This window comes from Puntigrus tetrazona, unplaced genomic scaffold (assembly GCF_018831695.1).
Source record: "Puntigrus tetrazona isolate hp1 unplaced genomic scaffold, ASM1883169v1 S000001140, whole genome shotgun sequence".
Classification (NCBI taxonomy): domain Eukaryota; kingdom Metazoa; phylum Chordata; class Actinopteri; order Cypriniformes; family Cyprinidae; genus Puntigrus; species Puntigrus tetrazona.
The window spans coordinates 352,040-368,952 of NW_025048726.1; the positions used below are offsets into that span (position 1 = coordinate 352,040).

Consider the following 16,913-nt stretch of genomic DNA (forward strand, 5'->3'; position numbering starts at 1 on the left):
CTATTTGATCCTACCGTATCTACCTCCCAAGGAATTAACGCTGACGAACCGATGCTCACCGACTCCTACCGCCTAGATCACACTGAAAGACAACGCCGAATATGGCATTCCCAGGATCAAGCACCACCCACACAATCTCCTACTTAACGCACCTGTGAACCCTCACGTAAGTTGTGAACCCTCACGATCACCTGCATGCGCAATCACCACACCCTATATCTACTTACCTCTGCCATTCCATTCTCGGCTGGAATCGAAGTTACATGGACACTTCTCCTGTCATTCTCTCCCTCGTTGTTGTCTCCCTGTGCTCCAAGGATGTGTACCCCAGTTTACCTGTGAATGTATCAACACCTGATTTACTGGAAGTACTCCTTCTGTGCTATCAGAACAATGATCCAGGCCTAAATGGAGTAGACTGTCAAGTCAAGACTTGAAACGGTGCATGAACAGCGCAGTCCGGTATGCTGTTGTTGAGCCATGTTTCCGTGAACACAAAATCACAACAGTCCTTTGTGTTGAGCGTAGTAGTCTGATATAGTCCAGTTTATTGTCCAAAGAGTGAACATTTGCCAATACAATGGTGGAGATAGTGCGGAGGTATCCAGGCTAGGTTAGCTAACCCACATAAGACAGCTTCCAGAGGTACCCCTCTTTTGCTTTCTCTCACACCGCTTGTGGCACCTCCACTGTGGGCGAAGTGCAGTAGTGGGGGTCAGTGATGAAGTAGTATTTACAGTAGTTACATAGCAAACCTTTAATGCATCTTTAAAACATCAAATGTATGACTTATTAAACTGCATAGAGTCATTGCTGATTCATAAAATTCTTTGGACAGCTATCAAGTGATTCAGGCTATCGGCTCATTATGATATGAAGAATAATATGCAATTCAGCACTGCAAAAATATTACTAATTTGCACACTTGTTTTCTTTAGATCTGATGTGGAGGCACCTTGCCTAAAAATCATCATCAAAGAGATGGAGGAACTGAAATGTCATCTTACCCACATCAACTCCCCAGTAGTACTATGTCACAATGACCTCTTGACTAAAAATGTCATCTATAACCAAGAAAAAGGTGACTAACATTTAACAGTTTGAGGTTGTTTTAATTATGCCTTTCTTTATGTAAAAATTATGGTTTTGGAAAAGAAGTCTATGAAAGAGGTGCCGTTTTTTTTGCATTTTATTTCATTGTGTCTTGTACTTTTTCCATAGACTCCTAATAACATTGTTTTCCCCTGATTGTAGGCGCAGTAAAATTCATTGACTATGAATATGCAGATTTTAATTACCAAGCATACGATATTGGAAACCATTTCAATGAATTTGCAGGTGCTAAAAATAAAAAATCTAAATGAATAAATAATGCTAAGTAACATTAAAATATTAGGTTTTTACTACTGTCTATTTAACACACTAAGAGATCCTTTGTCTTTGAATTTTGAGGTATCAATAATGTTGACTCCAGCCTGTACCCTAGCTGTGAACTTCAGTTTGATTGGCTTACTGCTTATCTGGAGAGTTTCAAGTGTTTCAGTGGCGTGGATTCAACTGTGACCAAGAAAGAAGTCCTGGAACTTTATGTACAAGTCTGCAAGTTCTCCTTGGTGAGTATTTTGTGGAGGCTAATGGAGGGTGCTAGATTGACAATTGTAAATGTCAAACAGCGACAGAAAATGTTGGGTAATGGATAATCTATATGAAAACAATACTTGGGGTGGAACAGAGATGGAGAAACTGTTATTTAAGGTATGTGAGTGGTTGAATGCAAGTGAGCGTGTGATGAGTGCAATCAGGTGTGTGTGTTTGGATGATGGGAATTGAAGTCAGAAGTTAAATGCAACAGTGGTGTGGTCCAAGACTCAATGTGGTGAGGGAGTGACCTGGTGAGGGATCTGGTGGTGAGTGAACAGTATTTTAATGTGTACAAATGTTTAAGCAGTACAACTGGGGAATACTTTTGCTTCAGGATAAAATAAATAAAAATAAACAAAAAACAACTAAATCTTCTAAATTCCCTACTTCACAAAAGTGAAATTAAAATACAATTACTTAACTATATTCCATCTCCAAAAACAATCAATAAAAGATTAAATAAATATGAGGTTGGGTTACTAAGAGCTAAAACAGTAAGTGATGGTGAAGACGTTATAGAGAGCAAGAGTCAGCTGACCTGGTATCAATTAGATAGCAGGAACAAATTGGGATTCTTCCTGAACAGAAGACATACACAAACACACACACAAACACTTCCCAAATTTTATGATTACTAAATTTATAAAGTTAATTTATGTAAATGCACTTTTCAGTGAAATAGTCATATGTAAAAATATATTTAAAAAATTGTAGACTGTGTCAAAGTATATCAAGAAAATATAAATTCTTATTCTTATTCTATAATTACTTGTCAAGTGAAATTTGAAAATTTCTTATTGACTTTGAGCTGGTGGTGAAATGAAATTCCCTGCTGACCGGGAGTCGAGAAGGCCTGATACTGAAACAGAGATATCAGAGTGAGATATCAGATAATAAGCATTGCACAAATAGCGAGTGGCTCCATCTTAACTATCGCTCTTTGAATGACAATCACCATAGGCTATGGAGGGTGAAGGGGGCATGCCAGGATCATATGCCCATTAGCACCACAGTACAAACATAGACCTCGGGTCAGCCTTTTCTTACTTTCAGCCAGTAAAAGCAGCTGACTATTCACCATGGGTTCATGTATAGTTTCTGGAGATGTCATGGAATCTGTTCAGCGAAGGAGTGATGTTGCAGTGGTAGGAGACAGATTGGCTAAACAGGAATGCATACAATTAGCACAGCGAATGGACAGCTGGATATACTGCTCCAATCCATAGGAATCATAATAAACTGCAAGTTGTAATCACAGTTCCCTTTCAGTCGGTCACTCCGAGTCACGTCGGATGACCGACGAATTGGGATCTCGCTTCGAGAGACCAATCTACTTCGAGTGTATCTAAACGAGCCAATTGAAGATTGGCATGCGCTAATCGCATCCAGCTGCCGCTGATCACAGCGCGGGTATAAATAAGCAGTGGGTGCAGCACATATTCAGGTTTTCGCTGAGGAGCCGAGCGTGACTGTTCTGCTCCAAAGACGATCTACGAGTGTTGGAGTACGGCGTTTCAGCGGAGGTCGTTTTCCTGCGTCGAGTGGATTGCCACAATCAGGCTGCACTACCCCCCTGTTTGTGTGCAAAACGGCTATCCCCTGTTGCCTCAACACTAAAAGAGCATTCGCGGGTGCGTCTTTTTAAAGACGACGTCACGTCTGGCAAACTCGACGCGTCTTGGAAGACAGCGTGGGTCTTGCTTCAGACGACGTACACCCGTGTGTTTCTGGATGCGGTTGTTACCTGGTGTTAGGTGATGGTCACAATCGTTGCCTCGTGTGGCGGTTGTGGATGAATCATTTCCTCGCGGGGAGATGGTCATCTCGGAGTGATGGGTGGGCTCTGTCGCATTGAAAAAAGGAGGCGGAGCTTGTGTTTGCTCGACTTGGTTCTCATCCTGGCTGCAGACCGGTGGGCTCCATTTCGTTGTGACACAAAGCTTAAACTCTGCAACCAGTGGAGCTGCAAAAGGGGCAGTCTGGACCCTCACGTGGGGTATCAGCTGTACCCTCTTGGGCTCCCCCTGATGATCATAAGTCAATCGCTGCATCGGAAAGTGAGCCAGACATTTCTGGAAGTGAAGATCCGGTTGCTCTGCGTCTACCAGGCATTGAATGTACTGGATACAGATCTAGAAATGGTGGCCGAAATTGCCCAGGCCGCCGAGGTGATCGGGATCAAGTGGAAACCTCCACTGCTTCCCGGGCCCTCGAGGCTGGATGACTGGTATTTAAAGGTGGCTTGCGCTGGTTCTCAGGGCCCCACCCCGGTACCTTTCTTCCCGGAAGTGCATGAGGACCTTACTGGGATGTGGAAGGCACCTTTCACTGCCAGAAACTGCCCCAGTGACTCCTCTCCTTCACCACCCTTGACAGCGGCGCAGCCAGGGGGTATACAGTGATCGCCCCCCCAGTGGAGCGGTCAGTTGGGATGCAGCTGTGTCCCAATGCCGTTTCCGCTTAGTGCGGTGATCCTGTGCTCCCCTCCCGGGCCTGCAGGTACTCGTCGGCTCTGAACGGCAGTGCCTTGTGCGGCCTGTGGACAAGCTGCGTCTGCAGTACACGCTTTGGCGTTGTTGCAGGTTCATCAGGCTAAGGCACTGAAGGATCTGCACAGGGGTGGTCATGACCCGGAAGTTCTGAAAGAACTCTGTATCATGATGGACCTCGCGCCACGAGCGACGAAGATCACAACGCGGTCTCTGGATTGTGCGATGGCCACTACGGTGGTCCAGAAACGCCATCTGTGGCTGTGTCTGGTTGACATGCGCGAGGTAGACAAGACACGTTCCTTGAATGCCCCCATGTCCCAGACCGGCCGCTTCGGCGACGCAGTGGAGAACTTTGCCCAGCAGTTCTCCGCTGCCCAGAAGCAGACTGAGGTAAGAAACATCCTGCCTCGGCGTGCAGCTGCTGCCTCCACTCAGCCGCCGATGGCCCGCCTCAGCCAGCTCGTCGCCGAGGGTGCCCCCTGCTGCCGCCCCCGCTCCCGTGCAGCCAACGCAGCAGCCCCCATCTAGGCAACACCGTGGAGCTGGCAGCAGGGCAGCCACCCAGCCTGTCCAGGCTCCTGCCAAACCTGGAGGAAGTGCAGGTGCAAGAGGCCCTCAGATCCGGGGATGGAGGGAGCTGCTCTGCCGGGCAGAGAATCCTGCCGCTACCTAAAACCTTGACAAGGGCAGTTTCCTCTGTCTCTGGGTCCCCAGGGAGAGCGAGGAGTTGAGCGGGCCAGTTCCGCACCACACTCGCGCACTTCTTGGGCTAATGCAGCAGTGGGAAGACTGGGAGGACGAACCAACGGCCTACCCGCCTCACTTCTGCGGGGATGCAGGTAAGAGTTGCACACACTCAGACCCCGCTTCGGACCGGCCACGAGACGCCTGAGCCGGGTCCCTGCACTCCCCCTCGCTGCCCCATCGCCTGCACGTCGGTGGTTCCGCTCGAGCCGCTAGTTTGGTCTCTGGATGCCTGGTTGAATCTTCCCAGGCTATCCCGGTGGCTTCTGCGAACCCTTCGACTCGGCTATATGATTCAGTTCGCCCGGCGTCTCCCCAAGTTCAGTGGGATCCGCTATATATTCTAGCTCAGTCCCGGGCTCAGTTGTGCGAACCAAGAGCAGGACGGCGGTCCCACTGAAATATTTTCAGAGGCTCCTGGGGCATATGGCAGCCGCGGCCGCAGTGACACCGCTGGGACTACTCCATATGAGACCGCTTCAACATTGGCTACACGATCGAGTCCCGAGGTGGGCGTGGCAAAGTGGCACTCACCGGGTTCAAATAACACCGGCCTGCCGCCAAACCTTCACCCCGTGGTCAGACCTCTCGTTCCTTCGGGCCGGAGTGCCCCTGGAGCAGGTCTCCAGGTATTCTGTGTTTCACAGATGCCTCCACCACCGGCTGGGGGGCCACGTACAATGGGCATGCAGTGTCAAGGGTTTGGACGGGCCCTCAACTGCAATGGCACATCAACTGCCTAAAGTTGCTGGCAGTACATCTCGCCCTAGGCAGTCTCAAGAACTGCCTTCGAGGCCAGCATGTACTAGTCCGCACAGACAACATACTGACCGTTGCGTACATCAACCAACAAGGTGGTCTACGCTCCCGTCGTATGTCACAACTAGCCCACCACCTCCTCCTCCTATGGAGTCGGAAGTTCTGAGGTCGCTTCACGCCATTCACATTCCAGGAGTGTGCAACCAGGCAGCCGATGAGCTGTCGCGAGCTGCACTACCCGGAGAATGGAGACTCCATCCCCGGGCGGTTCAGCTGATTTGGGAACTCTTCCGAGCCACTCAGGTAGACCTGTTTGCCTCTCCAGAGACTTCCCATTGCCCACTGGCACACAGCTGGCTGCGGGGCCTTTGCAAGTATGTATTTCCCCAGTGAGCCTTCTTGCACAGACACTGTGCAAGGTCAGGGAGGCAAGGAGCAGGTCTTGCTAGTAGCACCCTACTGGTGAAGACTTGGTTCCCAGAACTTGTGCTCCTCGCGACAGCCCCTCCTTGGCCGATCCCTCCGAGGAAGGATCTTCTGACTCAGAGACGGGGCACCCCTTGGCACCCGCGTCCAGACCTCTGGAAACTCCATGTCTGGTCCCTGGATGGGATGCAGAGGCTCTAGGTGACCTACCTCAAGGGGTAGTTGACACTCATTTCTTCGGCTAGAGCACCGTCCACGAGACAGGCCTATGCCTTGAAGTAGAGCCTGTTCGTCGAGTGGTGTTCTTCTCAGGGTGAAGACCCCCGGAATTGCCCTATCAGTCGTACTTATCTTCTTGCAGCAAGGGTTGGAGCGAAGGCTGTCTCCCTCCACCCTTAAAGTCTACGTGGCAGCAATCACTGCAAATCATGACCCCATAGATAGGAGGTCTGTGGCTAAGCATGGCCTGATTATCAGGTTCCTGAGGGAAGCCAGGAGGTTGAATCCTCCACGGCTCCCAACAGTACTCTCTTGGGACCTGTCTGTAGTGCTGACAGCACTGCAGTAGGCTCCGTTTGAACCTTTGCCAGCAGTTGGGCTAAAGTTCTTTTTATCTATGAAGACATTGCTCCTGCTCGCATTGGCCTCCATCAAGAGAGTAGGGGACCTGCAGGCTTTTTCGGTCGACGATTCGTGCCTACAGTTGGGCTCGCGGATTCCCAGGTAACACTGATGCCACGGCCCGGCTACGTGTCCAAGGTTCCCACTACCCCTTTAGGAGACCAGGTGGTGAACCTTCAAGTGCTGCCCCTGGAGGAGGCAGACCCAGCCCTGACGTTGCTTGTCCCGTCCGAGCACTAAGATGCTACGTTGATCGGACACAAAGCTTCAGGACCTCAGTCCAGCTCTCGTTTGTCACAGAGGCCGGCAGAAGGGGAGTGCCGTCTCCAAGCAGAGGATGGCTCACTGAATAGTGGACGCCATTACCCTAGCCTACCCCCCCAAGGCCCCCAGGTTGCGGGCACACTCAGCAAGTGTTGTATCGTCCTGGGCAGTGGCTCGTGGCACCTCGCTGACAGATTGTAGAGCTGCGGGCTGGGCGACCCCCAACACGATCGCTAGATTCTATAGCCTACGTGTGGAACCGGTATTCTCCTGTGTTCTCACCTCAAACGGGTAGAAGCACTGAGAGGCCCGGTTTCGGGTCGGCTTGTTAACCGCTCCAGAGCGTCCATACAGTAGACCCTGTCGAGCTCCTCCATTCCCCTCGGCAGCCAGATGTTGCGGAGCATCTGGCGCCAGGCCCTCTCGATGAATCCGTGAGAACCGGTGAGGGCTGGGAGCCATGTAAAGTACCCCAAGAGGACTTTATGTGTGTATTTCCACGGCATAGCCTTAGAGCCCGTGTTTCCCGGCAGACCTTCTGCCCATCTAAGAGGGTTCAATCACCTCCAATTTTCCATATGCAAACTGAAATACTGTCCATATGCGTATTCGTTCCGAGACCTCCTACGGGAAGGCTGGACTTCCGCACGACCCTGTTCACTAGAACGTGGGACATTTCCCAGTGTTCCAGTCTTACGAATGGGTAGTGTTTATAAAAGTAGCTGGCTTCTTGTGGTCGAGCCCCGGCCTACGCCGATAGACTGAGGGGGCTTGTGGGCTCCCACAGGACACTGGAAGAGGCAGCGTCCATGGCGTTTTGGTAGGGATCCCAATTCGTCGGTCATCCGACGTGACTCGGAGTGACCGACTGAAAGGGAACGTCTCGGTTACGTATGTAACCCTCGTTCCCTGAAGAAGGGAACGGAGACGTCACGTCCCGTCGCCACGGTGCTGCACCTCTGCTGAAGGGGCCGGGTCACTAGCTCGGCTCCTCAGCGAAAACCTGAATATGCGCTGCACCCGCTGCTTATTTATACCCGCGCTGTGATCAGCGGCAGCTGGATGCGATTAGCGCATGCCAATCTTCAATTGGCTCGTTTAGATACACTCGAAGTAGATTGGTCTCTCGAAGCGAGATCCCAATTCGTCGTCATCCGACGTGACGTCTCCGTTCCCTTCTTCAGGGAACGAGGGTTACATGCGTAACCGAGACGTTTGGGTTCCAAACCTTGCTGTTACGTTATTGACAATGATTTCTCATTCAAGCTGCGGGCTGCTTTGAGAAAGTGATTTTGAATGAATAACAGTTTATTGCACAGTTTTGAGTATGGAGCTCAAACAGGTATGTATCACAGTCTTTGGAGAAATTCCTCAGAAAACACACACCTCAGTATGATGGGAGACTGGTGAGAACTAGAGAGCACCAAACAGATCAGTATAACAATATGCTGAACTGAGAAAGTCCACTTTAAATGTAAAAAAAAAAGTGGTGATTGAGATGTGTGTTTTTTTACTGCCTGTGATTGGATGTGTGACAGGTGTATGTACTCAGTAATCATGGGACAGTGATTGTTGTGACTGAGTGATGGTTGAGCCTGGCTGTTCTGTGACACAGAGCCACTGTTCCACCATGGTGAAAAGAGATTAAGGTGGATCAGGCATTTGGTCAGGATGCCTCCTTCTGGTATAGGTGTTCTGGCATAGACCCAGGATTCTCTCTCTTGGTTTGCCTTGGAACCCCTTGGCATCCCCCTGAAAGAGCAAGAGGAAAAAGTTGGTGAGAGAATAATAATAATAATAATAATATTTTTTTACATTTATATAGAGTTGAACATTGTGGGGGGTCTCCTCAACCGGCTTCTGGATAATGAGATGGCAGAGATAGCATCCAGCAGTGAGGATGCATTGCCCAGCACACAGAGTGATGGAGCCAATCAGCAGATATGAGGATTGTTAGGAGGCCATGATTTTTTTTATAGTATAGTGTCCCTGTCTCTATACTGGGGCTTTAGGACCCTCACAGGCCACAGGGTAAGACCCTGCTGGTCTCTCTAACGCCTCTTCCAGCAGCAACCTGCAGTTGCAACCAGCAGCAAGTTTTGTCAGAATGTCTCCCATGAAGGTACTGAAAAGGCTCATCCCTGCTTCCCTTCAGTGGGTAAGCATTCTTCGGCTGCAGGTTTATATGGCTATTGGCATGTATGGGATGCCTTTTAAATTAGTTACTACCAGGACTTGATCCCAGATAACCAAAGGGGAAAGAGTGGATACTTGAAAGCTTTAGTAGTGTGCTTTATAAAGGATTGTAATGCTGTGTCCGGTAAATGTTTGTGGGCTAGATAATAAGGTGTTGCCATGTTTGTAAAGTTTGTAAAATATAATTTTTCTTTACCTCTAGGTGGCTCATTTTTTCTGGTGTCTATGGGCTCTCCTGCAGGCAAAACATTCCACCATTGACTTTGACTTCCAGAGGTTAGTTACCTTACTTTTTAAATAAAAAACAATTCCAAGTGATCTTTTTGCTCATAGGTACCCTGGTCTCTGCTCTATCCTCTGTGTACCATAATCAATATGAAACAAATGCCAGGCACAGTGTTTCATGTATAAGGTCATTATCTGGAATGTGGTCACATCTTCACACAGGCTATTAATATGGCTATTAATACAGGACTAAAAAATCATTAAATTTTCATTTTTCATTAAATGCAGATACAGTCTCTGTAATCAAATCAAAGATAATTGCTAAAAATTCAGTGTCGCCAACTAAGTAAGCCAGAGCCGACAGCAGCAAGGAAACAAATCCTTATCCAAGACAGAATAGAGAAACCAGGCGCAGTTGGGCAGTTGGCGGAGAGTTTTACTTCGGCTGGACGCCCGGCACTTAATTTCCAGTTCAATTTTAAGCACAACTATGTCAGATTGTGCAAAGGACTTTTTTGTTTTTGTGTGTGTGTGTGTGTGTGTGTGTGCGCGACTGGTTTCAGTGATCCGTCCACAGGGCTCATTTAGGTGTTCTGGTCTCTGATCATGGTCATCTCTTGGTGCTGATCCACCATCAGATCTGGATAGGGACTGAAAAACAGAATAAGAAAGAAATTAGAATCAGATTTAGAATCAACTTTATTGCCAGGTATGTTTACACATACAAGGAATTTGTTTTAGTGACAGAAGCTCCACAGTGCAACAGGATGACAAGACAAGACACAGATAATGAAAAGAATAATATGTTGTACCAATTATTCTCTCAGCAGTCCTGACTACCCTCTGTAGTCTTCTGAGGTCAGAATTGGTAGCTGAGCTGCACCAGACAGTTATAGAAGTGCAGAGGATGGATTCAATGATAGAAGAGTAGAACTGTTTTAGCATTTCCGGTGGCAGGTTGAACTTCCTCAGCTGACAAAGGAAGTACAATCTCTGCTGGGCCTTTTTCACAATGGAGTCAACGTGAGTGTCCCACTTCAGGTCCTGGGAGATGATGGTTCCCAGGAACCTAAATGACTCCACTGTTACAGTGCTGTCCATAATGGTGAGTGGGGGGAATGCAGGGGGGGTTCCCCCTGAAGTCCACTATCATCTCCACTGTTGTTAGTGTGTTGAGCTCCAAGTTGTTTAGACTGCACCAGTCAGCTAGTTCTTTAACCTTCTGTCTGTAAGCAGACTCATCACCATCTTGAATGAGGCCAATGACTGTGGTATTGTTGAGGGGGACTGCAGGAGGTGAGAACGGTGTCTTTTCAAACCTGCAGAAAAACTTGTTCAGGTTGTCTGCCAGTTGTTGATTCTCCACAGTGCTGGGGAATGGTGTCTTGTAGTTGGTGATGTCTTTCAGACCTTTCCACACAGAAGCTATGTCACTAGAGGAGAACTGAGTGTGAAGCTTTTCAGATCTCCTGATCTCCTTTTCCAGTTTGTAGTTGGTCCGTTTATAGACTCTTACCCCATTCCTGTGAGCATTTTCTTTGGCTTGACGGAGCTGAAGTTTAGCAGTGAACCATGGTTTGCCGTTATTATAAGTTAAATAAGTCCTGGTAGGAATGCACATGTCCTCACAGAAACTGATATATGATGTTACAGCTCATCCAGATCTGTGGCAGCAGCTTTAAAACAGTCCAATCAGTGAGAGAGAAGCAGGTTTGTAAAGCACTCTGCTTCATTAGTCCTTTTGTAAACAGTCCTAAGTACAGGTTTAGTTGATTTCAGCTTCTGCCTGTAGGTCGGTATGAGATGAACCAAACAGTGATAAGAAAGTCAGCTTATTGGATAGAGTGATATGCATCCTTTATTACTGTGTAACAGTGATCCAGTATATTACTGTCTCTGGTTGGACAAGTAACATGCTGTCTGAATTTTGGCTGTTTGAGTGAGAGATTAGCTTTATTAAATGATCAAAACAGAATCTGGGTGTTGTTGCTCAGTCTCTGTGATCAGATAAGAAAGTTTTTGTAAAGCTAAAATTAACTATAACATTCAGCAAAATGTCTGAATAATTAAAAACCAGTAAAAGATTTTGTGGAGTGATCTGACAAATGTTCAGCAGTTCATCCCTGTAAAATGTGTTTGAAAAACAAAAATATTTAAAAATGAACAAAAACAATACAAGCACTTGAGAGCAAAGCACTGTGGCTGTCATTCGCGGTGCCATCATGACTTCTGTCATGACTAATATTAGCATATATGCAATTCTTTTTACAATGTAACAAGAGTGTTCCTGGTTCCATCGGAACTAAATTATGCAGCCTAACAATCCTTTAACACATTTGAATAATAGAAGTGTATTAGTGTGTTATGTGTAAGCTAGGTTAAATAGATGTGTTTTAAATCTAGTTTTAAACTGGCAGAGTGTGTCTGCCTCCCGAACAGTGTTTGGAGATTGTTCCAGAGTTTGGGTGCTAAATAGTAAAAGGATATACCACCCGCAGTTGATTTTTATATTCTAGGTATAACCAATGGCCAGAGGTTTGAGAATACAGCAATCCACACAGCGGCAGAAATGTGTCAAAAACAGCAGCTGAAGAACTTTCCGATGAAAAAAAAGTCACTCGTTTAGAAGTCAGCTTTGTTTAAGAACAGCAAAAATGCTGTCTGTGTATTCTTCAGACTAAAGCTCTTTTCAAACACTCCCTCAGCAAACATGCCCTTCTTGTATCACAGCTTGGTTTCAACACAATTCTCCCTCTCGTGATAAAGTCCACAGCAGCAGCACGAGCTCGGTCAGCTCACCTTGATACTCGCAAACTGCTGTCCATTTACGAACAAATTAATTGTGAAAATTGGGCTTTATTTCTTTTACTCTCTATTTACCTATCGCTGGTGCGAACTTCGAGCCGTCTTCTTTGCACTCTTCTTTCTTACTGCTGTACTGCTCATCACTAACATGACTTCTACCTTTTCTTCCAGATATTCACAAAATGCAATATAATTACAGTCTCTGTGAGATCATCTAAATCAGTGCATACAGATTTAAAGAGCGTCGGTGTGGATTTATGCGTAAGAACATTCTACAATCTGAGCGTGTGCATGCTTTATAAATCAGGCTCCTGTACACCAAAGCCCTCTAGTGTCTTTAACTTTCTCATGCAGTCTTATACAAACTAATAAATGATGAACAAACAGTGTTGCTAGTTTAACGTTGCTGCTTCTACAGGTCACCACAGTCCAGCACATCCCAGGGACATTAGACACAGGGGAAAGTCCATGAGAAGTGGCTGGCTGTGGTGTGTTTGGTTAAAGGGGCTCCTGAACAACTGGAGTTTTTGACTCCACCATGGGATCAGTGTCCATGTTGTTTTGTGAAAACAGGGTTTGGACCTCTTTTGATAAAAAAAAATGGTCAGGTTACCTTATTTCTGTGCAGGGCTGTTTCCATTAAATTCTATAACTGCTTTGCATAATCTGGTCTGGCTGGAAGAGCTGGTGTTTCTGAGGGTTTCCAGGCTCACTTCACAACATAAGCAAAGCAGAGGTGTGCAGAGTGACTGTTCCGGTCCCACTGATTGCCATTTGTTAAGAAATCTATCTATGTGCTGGGCCAATGGCCTGTTAAATCTTATACCATGGACATCGCTTTGTGGGTGCAATGGTGTTATGCATGTTTTCTGCATGCCAGGCCTGTCTTAGATTGAAAATTCCTGAACTGATATGACCTCTGCCATCCTGAACCTGCTGAACATCCCTTGTCTGTATAATAAAATTTGAGTTTTGTTTATTTTCTCTGTCTTTTTATGTTTTTATGCTGTACTTTATTTCTGTGGGTTTTGTTGGCTCATGCTTTAAGTGTATTTCGTTTCCCATGTTGCTACAAATGTGTTAAGCGTAACTAAAGTCAAACATATTTCAAGATAATAGACATATTTCAAGATTTCTCTCTAGTAAAGTTGTTAGTAGCTTTATTTGTACTTTTTGCTGACTGTTGCTGTTAAAAGGGATTCTAGCACTGATATATACATTGTTTTTTCTCTTTTGATCTTTCTAAGGTATGCCATGGCTCGATTCAACTACTACTTTGAAAAGAAGCAAGAGTTCTTCGGAATGAAGCTTCCTTGATTCTTCTACAAGCCTAGTTCAAGAGGTTCTGAAAGAGCCCATCTGTCCTAAGATCACACGCATTATTTCTATATTTAGTTTTATCATCATACTGTAGGATTGAAAGTTACAGGTCCTGTTACAACCCCTTCTTTACAAAAAGGCACATTTGGAATTCTAGGTATAGTGATCAAGACCTATAGGCTGAGATGTTTATAATTGATTAAATACATATACATGTATGTGTAGACATAAAAATATAAATATGAAATAAAGTTCTAATCCAAGTAGAAATGTGGTTTCTTAGTCCTGTTCCTGGAATTAACCTAACAGTAACTGAAACCTGAGTGTTTAATCTCATCATTATACATTACTGACACTCTATTCTCCAATTTGATACTGTTAAGTGCTTTGAAACGATCTGTAACGTTAATAGTGCTATGAGACCCGGCTATGAAATTTTTGGAGTTCTCTGAGACCTCACATGTGACAGTTTCAGGGCTTTACAGAAATACCAAATGTTTGGAAGTTTCACCATGACCACACCTTCCCCCAGGTCTTTAAAGATGGCTAAAATTAATTTTGAGAAAAGATGTACATCCTTATGGAAATATGATTGTTTCGTTTCATTTATAAAGCACTATTAAAACAACAGAGTGTTAAAGAAAGTGCTGTACAATAATAAAAATGACTTCACAAATAAAACAACAATAACAAACACCAGGTAAAACATCAAGGACAGTACAAGCAGAACACTGTTCCATCTTTTTTGAGTAAATATTGTAAACTGTGTTTAATGGAAAAACAAGTTTAGGTGAATGTTTACAGACTAAAATATAAAACAAAACAGTATATGAAATATATATATATATATATATATATATATATATATATATATATATATATATATATATATATATATATATATATATATATATATATATATAACATGAGAATCAGCCTTAAAGTTTCACATAAAAAGTGGTGATTATAAAACATTGCTTTTTTTATTCTTTCTGCTTTCTGTCTATTCATGCCATTTTAATTTTCAGAAAAACTGACTTCTAGTGTACACTACAGAGGACATAAAATAAAATATTCTAGTCTCAAAAATTTTATTTCATTATTGACTTGCTCCTTTATTTAGAAAATGGGAATTCTTCACTATAGTGTGTTGCAGCTTTTCCCATGTTGTAGATACTACAGGAACAAGGGTAAAAACCACTGAAATAGAGGGTTATCTCCAAAGGGTTAACTCTGCAAATGTTTTATTATTATTATTAGTAGTAGTAGTAGTATAATTATTATAAACTGACCACCTACACACAAGATGTACAAGGGTACACTTATCAGACAGGATTTAAACTTTGACAGGCCAAATCATACAAGTACATACAAGTACAAGCAGATGTAATAGGACTGTCTTTGTTACCGGACTGCTCTGTAACGGCAGGAAGGATTAAACATTGAAGAATAATATTGTGTTTGCGGAACCGATGAGTGCAATTCAACTTTACTCCACAAAGTGGCACTGTTTAAAATATAATCACAACGCCATTTGCGACTATAATTAGTGCATAAATAAAACAAATAATCCTCAGCAAAAGTTTACTGGTTTGAATGGCTTTAATTGTATTAGAATGGGGTCTTAATTACAACAGTAAACGTCAGCATGTTATCTTTGCCATAGACGTTTTCCCTGTCCTGCTTTTTGAGAAATAAAGTCCTGGAAAAAGATTCCAAGATGGCGGCGCGTTAGTAGCGGCGCAGCGGCCACTCTGGAACCAAAATGGTATTTTTTGTACGTTTCAGCCAAAATTTCGCAGGGCATGGACACCAATGCGCGGACATTTTAATGTTTTAAACAAAATATTTGTGTTTCTTGAAATCTGCTGCTTCATTTAATGTTTTGCAGATAGAGCCTTATAATTCCAAGCATTGTGTTCATGCAAAATATTGAAAGCAGTACAAGTTTACTTGATTTGATTAGATGCGTAATGGGTGCTTATTTTTTGTTTGGATTCAATCTATAAGTTTTGTTTAGATCGAAAAATAAATTCAATTAACGAACTTTCTCCACCAAAAAAAAATATAGAATTTGTGCCAGGTTATATAAAATTGTTTTCAAAGACAGATAATATTGTTTCATTTTAAGTTATAAAATGTAGATGCGAAGCATTAACCTAACCTTCTTTCTTTCTTTATTTCCCTTCCACTGGACACTGAACTTGAACACTGCCTGAGGCTGGTTTAACAAGCACTTCCTCTGTCTGGTGGCCTCTTTAAGACAAATCGGTTCATCGGTTCACAAATTACAGCCCTCCCCTACCTTTAGTTTGTTCCACCATCCATGCAAAATATACACAAAATTGACAGTTTTTTTACACACACACAGGGCTTATTGGCTACACCACAGATGAAGTCATTCAGCCAAAACTGGAATATGATAAAAAAAAAAAAAAAAAAAAAAACGAAAATATGACTTCAATGACCCATACGTTTCTATGGAGAACCACAACAAACTCTATTGGGTGAACCATCTGTTTATTTCATATGTGAATGCGTGTATTCTGCAGGAAGCATGCAGAAAATCTCCTGTTCTCTGGACTTTTCCTTGTTTGCAGAGCGTCTGTGTTTTCCATTATCTCACAGACGTTTCCTAAACACTTTGCTTTAAGAGCACGCCATAACACTTCAGGCTTTTAATCCAGCATTTCTCAAAAGCAAAGTATCTAAGTTTGTTTAATAGTAGGCAAAACGTGATGAAAATATGCTAGTATATAACGTCTCTAATGTGCTGTTAGTGCTAAACTAAGGAAATTTATCCGAGATGTTTGCTACTATATTGATCTGTCATATCCATCATGAATGAATCTGTGACCGCATTAACCTAAACGAATGTGGCAATAATTCGCCATTTGTATGCACACAAATAAATTTCCTTGAAGGTTTCGTTAATGTAACAAGACACTGAATTGTTAGTAAAGCAATGCATATCATTGGAGGAACTGATGAATATGTTTTCTTTTTTAATTTGATTTATTGTTTTAACAGGTTCTTGAATCAAATTGTCCAAAAGAACTGGTTTGGCAAAATGAATCACAATTTTTAACATTTAGCATGTTTGTCCTAACCAGCTATAACAGTGACACACAATGTGAAACAGTGAATGTTATTATATACAACAAAGGTTAACAGACATCTACCATATTTTGTTGTCCTTGAGATTGTGTGTGTGTGAGAGAGAAAGAAAGAGAGAGTAATAGTGGAAACTATGTGTGCACATGCACTTCAGCAGTCCTTTCAAAATAAAAGTTGCTTTTATAAATTGAAAAGTAAGGCTATAACTTTTGCCTGTTAGTAATTTATGTGTTTTTTGAACATGCTTTACTGAGTTAAAACAACATACAGTTCTCTACGGTCATGTAAGACACTGAGCTATTA

The 16,913-nt window shown here is 44.0% G+C and overlaps 1 protein-coding gene across 2 annotated transcripts in view; it reads left to right on the forward strand.

The window, feature by feature from the left end:
• zgc:113516 (uncharacterized protein LOC541449 homolog) overlaps positions 1-13,763 on the forward strand; it is a 46,523-nt gene extending 32,760 nt beyond the window's left edge. Inside the window, exons 4-8 of one of the 2 annotated variants that reach the window (XM_043234511.1) lie at positions 939-1,081; positions 1,255-1,338; positions 1,453-1,613; positions 9,346-9,419; positions 13,421-13,763. In XM_043234511.1, coding sequence (XP_043090446.1) covers positions 939-1,081; positions 1,255-1,338; positions 1,453-1,613; positions 9,346-9,419; positions 13,421-13,490 — 532 coding nt within the window. In that variant the 3' untranslated portion in view covers positions 13,491-13,763. The remainder of the gene's footprint in view (positions 1-938; positions 1,082-1,254; positions 1,339-1,452; positions 1,614-9,345; positions 9,420-13,420) is intronic. The other variant, XM_043234512.1, reaches the window with a different exon arrangement.
• Positions 13,764-16,913: the final 3,150 nt, after the last annotated feature.